Source organism: Engystomops pustulosus, chromosome 4, assembly GCF_040894005.1.
Source record: "Engystomops pustulosus chromosome 4, aEngPut4.maternal, whole genome shotgun sequence".
Classification (NCBI taxonomy): domain Eukaryota; kingdom Metazoa; phylum Chordata; class Amphibia; order Anura; family Leptodactylidae; genus Engystomops; species Engystomops pustulosus.
This window is the reverse complement of record NC_092414.1, coordinates 202911304-202923808: the sequence shown is the minus strand read 5'-3', so window position 1 is coordinate 202923808 and position 12505 is coordinate 202911304. Positions and strand designations below refer to the sequence as shown.

Sequence of the window (12505 nt, the reverse complement as noted above, 5' to 3'; positions counted from 1 at the left end):
CCTGGACACTCAATAATCATCTGTTATCAATGGAGGAACCTGAAATTGATCAAATTTCCCTACAGCGTCCCCGGAGGAGAAACTTATATGAGGTAAAGCCTCCCCCCTGTTCCCATGAAAAAAACGTTTTCCTAGTCAGTCAACACTTTAACAGGCGTTAGTTATGACATACAGTAGGAGGCTATTAGAGCCTACCCTGAGGCTCTGGGGCCCCAATGTGAAAACTACAACAGGGTCCCCAAACTATCACACATGATTTATAATACTATTCACTCAGTGGGCCCCCTCTGGCTCCAGGGCTCCCATGTGACTGCAACCTCTGCCCCCCTCAGCTATAATTAACCCCTTATATAGGCCACCACCATGAGGCCCCGATGACGGGGAATTGTATTATTACAAGAATATATCAGTTGTTTTGACACTTTCAAAACATCCTCAGACCTTGAGATAATATTCTGGAACTGTTGAGTGATATTAACCCATTTCCCTCCAGATTTAGTATTTTTGTTGATAATTGTACTAATAGTAAAGGAGTAGTCGGCTGCTGATGAACATAGAGATTTACATAATAGTCACGTAAAAGTAAGGATCATCAGAAATCATGGGGATATATTTGTCTTCCATAAATGTGATGGTCACAGATTACTCTTACTAAATTTATGTGTGGGGGACAAGCAGATGAGGGAAGATAGGGGGTCTCTATGGTAGTGCCAGTGGTTAAAAAGTTGTAGTGTTGGTGGTGGACTCCCTTTAATACTCCCTATAGCAGTGATGGCGAACCTTTTACAGTCAGAGTGCCCAAACTACATCCAAAATCCACTGATTTACTGTGAAGTGCCAGCATGGAATTTTATAAAGTAACTTACTGCTACCTGTTCTACCTGAGGCCACCAATACAGTTGATAGAAGGAAGGCAAATTCAAACTATCATTGTAGCTTCTTTCCAGGGTATCTCTGTACAGGAAGAATGGTGGGTCCAGCAGGAGGACCTCCAAAGATAATGCAGTTCTGTCAACCCCTTCTTACTTTCCCCGCAGTTCCAAACAGCCAATAAAGTGTCACTTTGAAATAATGCTGAGAGCAGCATCTCATAAGTTGAAGTGTTCAGTGTTTGGTGAACTCTGTCCTTGGACAATGGCCTGAGTGCCCTCAGAAAGGGCTCCGAGTGCCACCTCTGGAACCCGTGCCATAGGTTCGCCACCACTGCCCTATAGTATCTTGAACTTTTATCTGGAGTTGTAACCTTTCTTGGAGTACACGAACATCATATGGCATGCCCTACTGGTTCAGGCAATGTCAACCATGACTCGAGTTGAGCCTCTTGCCTCAGGCAGAACTTCCTGCAGCAAGATGGGAGGCAGCATCTGGGGTCACCCGCTACAAAGCAGGATCTGATACTGAAAGATTTTGAGGGAGATTTATCAGAAGTCTCTTAGAGCAGAACTGTTCTACCAATCAACCAATCAGAGCTCAGCTTTCATTTTATAAACAACTGTGGGAAAATGGAAGCTGAGGTTTGATTGGTTCCAATGGGCAACTAGAACAGATCTGCTGTCAGACACTTCTGATAAATCTCCCCCATTGTCTCTTCAGTAATCTTATGTAAGAAAACATGCAGCTCCCGCACTACAGGAACTGAGATAAACTCAGAGAGGCGTGTCTGTCAACGACCATGTAGTCTGTTACCTATGACCACCAGCTGAAGAGTAAATCTGGTTTGAATTAGTGACCTCTCAACATGATCTCTGAGCTTGGGAAAGAAATACTACCATAATGGGGTCACTACGCTCAATCGTAGCATTTGCTGTGGGCTTGAAACGAGTTCCTTACGTAACTTGACCCAATAAACCACAGATGAATGGATTGTCCATTTCTGTTGAAACCATTAATGTTAACCAAGGAAGAATAAGTGACCGACATAAGAGGAAGATTTACTGTAATTAACTGAATCTAACCAAATAGGAAACCACTAAAAAGACGCTAAAAGGGAAAGCAAAACTCATAGTCTTGTCCTAAAATGACTGGTAGACCTTAGGTGTTTCAATTGATTGTATTGTAAGATATCCTAAGGTACCACGGACCAGAAAACTTGACTTGTTCAATGGTTTTTGTTGTGTTAAAGTTACCTACAGCCTTAAATATCAAGGTAGGGTTGGCTCTGTCTGTCTATTCTACAGTAGAGCTTGTACATGAGCCGTCACGATGCCACACGTGGAAATATGAACGTGTCTGTCAGAAAGGAGAAGCGAAAGTGTGAGATACCCTCTAATTCTAGGAAGTCCCCAAATGATGTCATGTCTGATTCCAGTATTATACTTTATTTGGGTAGCGGAGGCTGAAAGCACATACACCCACAACCTAATCACTAGCACAACACTAGAGAGTTACACATCACATCCAGGAGGAGAACAGCTGCCAGGTAGGTGACACTGACAATCATTGTACTGACGAGATACATCATAGATACACACAGTACTTCAAGTCATTGATGGCTCTTGCTATGTCAGCCTTGTGTTGCTCTATATTTTTCATGCCACCAGTTTTATGTTATGATTATTGGATACTCATTATGGCATTTTTTTATATGTATTTTTTAGGTCACACCAGAGAAGATACCCCTTAAGAAACACACAGGATGGACTAAGCCACGTTCTTCAAAGTGTCTCATCATTGATTGACTGTAGAACAACTGACCACATTTAGGTCACCAAAGCAGCCAGGATGAGCATCTACAAGCATTACCTGAATGTGTCCAAGATCTGTGAACATTACAACTATACTAAAGGGGTTAAAAAAGACAGCTCCTCTCGAGATGTCATCTCGGTGATCTTCATCATCATATGCTGCGTTATTATCCTGGAGAACATCCTTGTCCTCATTTCAGTTTGGCGGAACAAGAAGTTCCACTCCGCTATGTTTTTCTTCATTGGAAATTTGGCATTCTCTGATCTTCTCACCGGATGTGCCTACATTGCCAATATCTTACTATCTGGTAAAGCCACTTTCACGCTCACTCCTGTGGCCTGGTTTATCCGTGAGGGCACGGCTTTCACAACTTTAGCTGCATCTGTCTTCAGCCTGTTGGCGATTGCCATCGAAAGACATGTGGCTATCATTAAAGTCAAAGTCTACAGCAGCGACAGGAACTGTAGGATGATCATCCTAATCGGAGCTTGTTGGGTTATATCCATGGTCATCGGAGGTTTACCTATTATTGGCTGGAACTGCATCGGAAACTTGGATGAATGTTCCACTGTTTTTCCTCTCTATGCCAAAAAGTACATTTTGTTCATAGTAACTATCTTCACTATTATACTTATCTCCATTGTGATTTTATACGTCCGCATATACTGTATCGTAAAGTCAAGCCACGCTGAGATAGCTGCGCCACAGACTCTCGCCCTTCTCAAAACTGTTACTATAGTCCTTGGAGTTTTTATAATTTGCTGGCTTCCGGCTTTCACCATTCTCCTCATGGATGTGGCGTGTGAGGTGAAGTCCTGCCACATTCTTTACAAAGCAGACTACTTCTTTGGGGTGGCCACCTTGAATTCGGCATTGAACCCTATCATCTATACTCTGAGGAGCAAAGACATGAGGAGGGAATTTCTTAGGGTGCTGTGCTGTTGGAACGTTGTTCGAAAGTCCAAAAACGCTGATAAATGCATGCTCCATTTACGTAGTTCTAGCTCTTTGGAACGTTGCACGCAAAAACACTATTTCCCCACGTCACCCGTCATAAAGGACTGCAATACGTTTGTGTGATTGGGTTCTTAGCACACTTTCAATGGTGTCTTCACAAAAGGACCACTTTACTTGGTCGATACTCTTGTGATCCGAACAAGATTACCGTGGTCTAGCAACCAGATCTTGGAAGGTATATCGACGACGTCTCGCTGGATTTTATTACATTTTGGGGCAGAAGCTCTTCTCCCAGGTTTCAGTGCTTGAGATAACTTAGTAGTTGAAGTGAGACAATTTGTGTGGCAGAACCAAATGTGAAAAAGTCTATTGAAGAGGTAGACATGGTCAAGAATTAGCCATTACGGTATTCTCTGTGCAATCGAATGGGAGGTGATTTTACACTCCAAAAAGTCCTGTTCAATGAATGTTGCTCAACCTTGTTGAGCTGAGATTGACAGATAAAAAGCACAAAATCCTAAAATAAAATTTAAAAAACCTGTTGCACACTAATATCCGTAAATAACTTTCACTACCCTTTAAGTTTTGAAGCAGCATTGTCCTTAACCTGCTATTAACTATCTCGAAATGTTCAACATTTTGGGCATTTATCATATATCTTAGTTCTATAATTATTATTTATACTGCACTTAAAAGCAAATACAAAATTCAAAAAAATTGTTGCCATAACAGTCAACACTTTTAGCGTTTTAAACCCAAACTTAAAAGAAATATTTAAAAAATTGTTTACGGAAAGAGGTTTTCTATTAGTAGGATCCTTAGGATAAGTCAATATCCAATTTCAAGGGGTAAAACATTTCGAACCTCCACCGAACATCTACTTTAAGGGGCTGCAAAATTGAAGTAATCACAGCGCCATTCGCCTATAGTGGATATTTGAAGTATTGCAGCTGATCGCGAGTTCTGCATGTTGGATATTCACTGATATAATATTATGTTGGGAATTCACTGATATAGTATTACTTTGATTCCACAAAGACATTTTAAGATTCTGACAAATAGTTTTGATAAGTAATGACAGGAAATAGTCGTCACTATTTCGTCAAATATACAGCACCAGTCCTAGTAAAGATGGCACATCAACGAGTATGGAGCGCATGACAGGCTCTAGTTCTATAGGCATTATAAATTGTATCAATTTAGGAAATTTCAGTAATTATCTAAAATTCCCATTTTATAAAATAGCCCCTTTAACCGTTGTCCTATCAGTTTGATGGAATTTGGACATCATTATAATGATGACATTGTCAGAAATTAATGTATGTTAATGACGTATATTAATATATGTTAATGATCTATTTCCTTTTTCTATTATATTGGATCTATTATCATTGATTTTATTGCACTTACTGCTTAAGTTATTGTTTTTAGATATAGCGCCACCTAGTCTAGGGGTTGTGTCTGGTATTGCACTCATCCTAATTAAAAAGAATTGAAGGGGCCAAATTTGGGAGAAAATTGGAGAAAAACATTATATTTATTACTTATGAGGTTGACCACCTCTATCCCGACAAGCCTTAATTGTTGAAGTCACATCGATTACGCACTTGATGTCGGGGCCAATTTTTGGCCTCAACAGTCACCTTTGAATCTAGTGATTGGCCAAGACGCGTGCACAATGAACATAACGTCCTCATCAAAGAGCCAATGGGAATGGAAGAACCAGGGGGATAAGTATAATGGGGCAGACTTACTTACCCGGCCCATTCGCGATCCAGCGGCGCGTTCTCTGCGGTGGATTCGGGTCTTCCGGCGATTCACTAAGGTAGTTCCTCCGACGTCCACCAGGTGGCGCTGCTGCGCTGAAGTTCCCCGAGGCCCGCCAGAATGCCCTGAAATTCACCGGCCTATTCCTGGTGAAGTTAAACGCGAGTCCCGCAACACTTTTTTTTTTTAAATGCGACGGTTTTTCCGAATCAGTCAGGTTTTTCACTCGGCCACACCCCCCCATTTCCGTCGCGTGCATGCCGGCGCCGATGCGCCAAAATCCAATCGCGTGCGCCAAAATCCCGGGGCAAAACAGGGAAAATTGGCGCAAATCGGAAATATTCGGGTAACACGTCGGGAAACCGCGAATCGGGCCCTTAGTAAATGACCCCCAGTGTTTTTCCCAATTTATCCCAAATTCTGCCCGTTCACTGATTGGAGTTGCAATAAAAAGACAACAGTCTGACTATTTTTGAAAAAAAGAAAAGTAGAAGTTTTTCTCAAATCTCATACGACCCCCTTTATATAAAAAAAAACAGCCACAAAAAAAGCCGATTCTCATTTTGACAATGTTTGTTAATTCTTGTCCGGCCACGCCAATGAAAACTCTGTTTGTTATGGATAAGACATAAAACATAGTCGCACTCATAGACTTCCTGTGGGAACTTTCTCATCCCAGCAGGAAATGGAAGTGAAAAAAAGTCTTCGTATCCACAAAACATCAAATAACGGGATTATTATCGTTATGATCTCTCTTAAATACGCTCTGAACCGTGGAGATTAGGTCAGAAGAATTGGCAGCCATCTTCAGCCGAGGAGTGTCAGTATCTGTAGGTTTACAGGGCGCTGCTCATCGAAATTTTCAGGGTGAGTTTAAGGCTGTGTCTGGGTTTTCCAGTAAAATTCTTTACAGATGGAATTATTTGGGGCAGTAAAATAATAGTTACTTCAATCAGCACCTTCATTAATAATTCAAATCCCTGAGGCAGGTCACATTCTGGGCATCTCCCGAAACCACAGGAAATGACACAAGAGGCCATTCCACCAATCACTGGAAGAGGTGAGTCCCTGCACCAGCCAGTGATTGGCTGAATGGCCTCTACTAGAGTTCCCTGTGGTATCGGGAGACACTCAGGACGTGGAGTGAAGGAGGAACCATTCACTCTTGTACTGCCTTCTGTTCAGCCTTTTTACTGGAAAATTCCTTTGATAAAATCCCCATGGGACCCCAGACTTATTGAATCCTTACATTTACCTAGGTATTTGTATGGAACGGATTCCCTCCATGATAATGTAAGACCTTAATCTCGCTAAGATATTGGTATTAAAGGGATTTTTCCATAGAACAAGTTAGGTGTTATCCACAGGATAGGGCCTAACTTACTGATCGGTGGGGTCTAAGTGAAGAAACTCCCACAGATCACGAGAACTGGGAGTCCGATGGGGTCCGATGCTCCCGAGTCAGACCCCTTGTCGCTTTCCGAGATGAGGGTCATGCGCATCCTGAGAGACGAGGGTCCCACTGGGGTACATCCGACCCCTCGTTCTTATGATCTGTGGTGGGACTTCCACCGATCACCAAGTTCCTAACTTGTTTCGTGGGAAAAACCACTTTAATGCTTTCTCCTGCAGATTACAGTATTAGCCTTTTTTTTCTATGTGTGGGGATGTGTTTTTTTTCTAATTTTCTGTATTATGGACTTCAAGAACCAAAATATTTTCTATTTAGGGTCATCTGGTCCATTTTTATTGCTCCAGTGCATCAACAACTTCCGAATAGTCTGTAATTATGTATACAGCTTCTATGCAAACGTGTGTGTCTCCATGGGTACAGACTACTGTGTAGTCAGATACTACAGTCATGTGTAAAAAAAAAAACAAAAAACTATAGAGGGGTCAGAGAGAGTAAAACTGAACACGACTGTAAGATCTGACTACACAGGGTTTGTTTGTAGTCTGTTGCCATGAAGACACATTGAAATGCACAGAAGTTGTATTGTACGTGTAATGGGGAAAAGTTTTGGTTAAGCCGAAATGGACATGTGTGTGTATTTTTTTTTACCTCTGATTACAAAAGATTTTTTAAAAATACTCACGTCACATAAGCGGTAAAATAAATGTTTTAATGTCTAAGCTATAGGCTGCAGTGCAATAGAAAAGCTAATTATATACTGTGTATATGATTTATTAAACACTTTACCAAGTACTGTGACGTAAAATGTAATCATAGGATAAAAAAAGGGTATAAAAAAATGGGTTTTCAAAAAATAAAAAAATTAAAAGTAAAAAAAAAATTGAATTTATGTTCATAGTAGAGTTGGAGACTGTGCCGAGCCATTGACCATATGTAATCTAAGATTGTCTGTAATTCCTTAAAGCAGTGTTTATAGTCTAGTGGCTGTAGATCCACACGTGTCCATGTGGAAGCCAATTCCATCATAGGTGCCCTAACATCCTGGTCAAAACCAAGATCACATTTGACACCCAAGCTCCCTGGTCGGACCCATAAGTATGACCAACACATTTTTTTAAAATCAAAAACAGTGCCACTTTAGGTTGTGGCTGGTATTGCAGCCCAAATAACTGAGCTGCACTGCCAGAAACAGCCCAAGAGGGGCAAGTTTTATGGTTTGTCCACAACGTAGAATTTTTATACATAGTTCTTGAGCCATAAAAAGTTGTGAATTTATGCTAAAGCCTTAGTTCCATCTATAAACTGTACTTTCTGAAGGAAAATTATCTCCATAACGTCTCCATGCTTCCTCTACTGAGGGCCAAATCCTTAGCTGGCAGCTGGGCTTAAGGACAAGGCATACAGTTGTCCAAAAACTCCCCGAGAACTATGGGTAGATGGTATTACTCGCCCTGCCTGGTCATCTACTAACATGTGTCCAAGTAATAAGAGGACCACCATGGGATAGTTCCATCAAAAAATGGTTAACCAACGGGTTAGGCTTGTGGCCTACCTCTCTTCAATTTTTTCTTGAAATTGAAACAAATAACAGTAGAGCAAAAACTGACCAAAAACAATATCCTACAACCACCATAAACCATGAATGGTGCCCGACACAAATATAGTTAAGGTGTTGGCAAATCTTTTTCAGTCACTTTACAGTTGACAGATCCCTCGAACTATGGACACCAACGTACCCGACCATCTCCATTGACTATAAGATGATGTCTGTAATTCCGGCATTTGATGGGCCTCCAGTACAGATTTCTAGTGGGTAGAGAATGAAACAGGAAGTCAAAGCACACAGATGAGAGACTTCCTGTGACAAGCCACACCCCTTAGGTGGTAGAGAAAGTGTTGCTTTCCATATATTGTCCCCTGTTTACTCCATGTACAATTATTTAATTCTGCTCTTATTTTCTTGCTTCTTTTAGTATATGTGATTGTATATATGTACATTAATATATAAGTTTATGTCTCGGCATTATAAACGGTACAAACATTTCCAGTATTTCATGGCTTCTTCCATGAATGGTACTAGAGCCTTCCATCTTTCAGGTACATCAAGCTTCCCAGCACGACACGTAAGGAAGTATTAGTGAAACGTGCCGCAACGCGTGTGACGCCATTACTCGTCTGTCTGATCGACTGTCAGACGTAAAGAGCCTAGGAACTAGTTCACATTGCCTTTAAGACTGTGTCCAGCCCTTCTCCATTTATAGACACTACAAGTTTTTGTATAAATGTAATATCTTTCCCATTGTGCAATTTTGCTGATGTATGTTTGTTACAGTATTTTGAATGTATATTAAAGCATTGGGCTTTTTTTTTACGAATGTTTTTGTGGTGGTTTTTTTTAATTATTTTGTTCCCTATAAAGGGATTTTCAGGGTTCACTAGAGAAAAAAAATGGTAGGGGGGGGGCAAGATGAAAATAATAAAATAAAATATAATCTCTGTGTCCTGGCTTTTGATTCCTATGGTGTGACTAGGCCAGAAGCGATGGGGGTCCCCAGGTTGGATCCTTTTAGGCTATTGAATGGCAGATTTAAGCAACACAGCTTAAAGGGGTTGTCTGGAGGTTGAAAAATGTGTATTTTCTTTTCAAAACAGCGCCACACCTGACCATGGTATGTACTGGTATTGCAGCTTGGTTGTATAGAGATGAATGGCAATACCATGTACTAACCATGGTCAGGAGAGTTACAAAGCACTGAAAGCGGACATGTTCTTCAAGCTTCAGACAACCCCTTTTATAATGAACTCTTGCTAACCCCTTCCTAGTCTCAGTATGTTAATCATCTCTCGGTATTTTGCGTCACGGACGTACTGATGGCAAGGAAGTTTGGAGGTAATCACATCATAAAACTTATTCCCAATTCACGAGAAGTCGACACAAGTTCTGACCAAAATGACCAAAAATTACCTCAAAAAAGAGATTTATTTCACTCATTTCAACTATGGGTAGTTTTTGTTAATTTACAGTCTAAAATTTGGTGAATTTTTAAAAACTTTTACCTCAGGTTTTCTTATAATTCTGTGTTGTTCTGCTCGATTCTAGAAAGGTCTTCATTCATTGACAATTGGGTGTTAACATTCCCATTGTTCGAAGGGGTGTGTCCCTATATGTCTGTACTTATTGGTCAGTCAGAGAGAGTGGATTTGCCCACACTTGGACACACCCAGTTGTCATTTCATTCCTACACACAGTTATTAATGATTTACTAATATTTCAGGTTACAGGTTTAAAAATCTTGAGTAACCAATGGTTCCCGAATTGGTTTTGTTTGAAGGTCTTTTCGACGCAATTAAAAAAAAAAATTCTTATTGCTAAGAAAATACAAAACTATTTCTCAGTCTAAAGTGCCATCATTCTCTGTTGAAGTCTGCGATGGTCACGCTGGGGTAAGGTTCACCAGAAAACCCACAGTCACATGTTTCCAGCCAAATCTTCTCAGTTAATGATTGCGAAAGAAGTGAGTATTTTTGTGTTTTATTATATTCACCCAGCGTCACTATGTACTACAACATGTGCCTTTGGCAAAATCTGACGTCTGCTTCTAGTAGTGACACTAAGAGACTTAGATGACCTATTGGGTGACGTCAATAATCCTAGTACTGATTGATGTTGAAGAGATTTTTCACTTCTTAGGCTACATTCACACTGCCGCATGGGGGACATATATACGGCCGACGTATGTACGGCCAATATACGTCCCCCATTGACGGCAATGGGCGCACGGCGCCCTACGAGAACGGTACAGTGCAGCACACGTGTGTCCTATTTTTTCACGGCATATGGCGCCATACATCCCTATGGAGAAGGCGGGGGTGAGCAGCGCTGCCGTGTGCCCGCTGTGCTACGGTACGGCTAGCAACGGTAGTGTGAATTCAGCTTTAGGAGCAGTTCACACTTGGGTCTCAGTTTTTCAGTACACTCTGGGGGGAATTCATTATGACTGGTGTTCAAACGCCAGTCTTAAAATCCCCCCCTCCGGAGGTTTGGAGCTACAGCCTCTTAGTGGATACGGGTGCAAACTCCACCACTTTGGACCTACAACAAGGTCTGATCTGGTTGAGTTTTTTGGTCTCCGCTGGGTTTTCCAGTATTAAAGTCGGCAAGCCGCCAGTACTTGCCCATGAATGCCCCCCCCCCCCATATGATTTCCCCCATTCCCGACGTGCCGATGTGTGTTGTGAGACACTGAAGGGGTTAACTGTGGATGGGCGGTATGTTTCCCCTAGGTTTTGCTATTATGCAAGGCCTTAGTGCTGAGGTTGGGTGTCCAGCACCTTGGACACAGGTGATGGGAGCAGCCCAATCAGTTTTTTTTTTAAACCGCTCAGCAGAGCTGGAAGTGTTGTCTCTCTCTGGAAGGAGGCTGGAGAGCACACAGCCCTGACCTCTGTGCCTGGAGCAGCCAAGTGATTTTGTATAGTGCTGAGTTAGAGAATCACTGTATAGTTAGCACCCTGACGGGTAGGATTTTGTTTGTTTAATGCCTGAATGTAAAGGCTGTTTTATTTTGCTGCTACAATAAACGCAGGCGAGACCTGTTTTGGACTGTACTTTGGTGTCACTGTCTTGAACTGCATCACAGCACCCCGCTACCACGGTCTCTACTGGGCCAAATCTCCCACAGTGTGCACAGGAAAAAGATAGCGTATGCCTATGGTGAGGGGAAGGGTGATCAGCGCTCATCCCTACTCCTCTCCAGTGCGTTGCTGTATACAGAGCATACAGCAGTGTGAAAGGGGCCTTAGAGTGATGTCACGGTGCTAAACTATGACCTCACTTCCTGGTCAGTGGTGGTCCTATCTCCGGAATCCTCACTTATACTGAAGATGTAGAGCCCAAAGTACTGGCTTCCCACTGAATTGTCAGATTTTGGAATAAAAAGACTAAAGCAACACAGGAACGCCTCCGTATTTGGGATTTGGGTGGATTGTAGAGATTGGTCTCCATCCTTTAGTGATATTTTAGCCATATGATGTCACATGAGGCATTGGTAAAACCTATTTGTTAGAACTTATGACAAGGCTAATATTGTCCCTCTTTGGTGCGAGGGCCCGGAAGTTTATTCTATCTATGAATGGAATGAGATACTTGAGTAAACTCCGCTCTGTCCTTCACATGTTCTATATAGGCAGGTTTCCTTATCTATAGTAACACAGGAGCCCTCTACATAGTTAAAGTTAATGAATGACCATAATCCACTTGGTAGACACTCAAGCGTTTATCCGGTTCCCGGATCTATATCAGTGGGGACATATCACACGCCGTGTCTGGACAGAAGTTGGGCTGTACGGGAGAAAAGTGATAGCGGTGCTTCCCCTTGGACCAACAATGATTAGTAACCTGAAGAGAAGACAAAAAATTCCTCCAAAAACCAATTGAATTTCTGTGTAGGGGTCTTTATTAAGACCAGAAACATACGTTTTGGGCCTCAAACCCATGACACAATCCAAAAATATTATATTTTTATGTAAATGCTACTTAGCCTGTAAGTGCACCTGGGGTGGGCCCAATTACCCCGAACACAGCTGTGGTTCAGATCAAGGCTGACTATGTTAGTCATAGCTAAAGGTAAGATATCTCAAGGAGAACCTAAGAACGTGCAGCTATTTTTAGGTAAAATCAGC

The 12505-nt window shown here is 41.8% G+C and overlaps 1 protein-coding gene across 2 annotated transcripts in view; it reads left to right on the top strand.

Moving 5' to 3' along the window:
* Positions 1–7248, top strand: part of S1PR2 (sphingosine-1-phosphate receptor 2) — a 36949-nt gene extending 29701 nt beyond the window's left edge. For both annotated transcript variants that reach the window (XM_072149463.1, XM_072149464.1), the window contains exon 2: positions 2598–7248. In XM_072149463.1, the coding sequence (XP_072005564.1) occupies positions 2722–3765 (1044 nt within the window). In that variant the 5' untranslated portion in view covers positions 2598–2721 and the 3' untranslated portion in view covers positions 3766–7248. The remainder of the gene's footprint in view (positions 1–2597) is intronic.
* The last annotated feature ends 5257 nt before the right edge of the window (positions 7249–12505 follow it).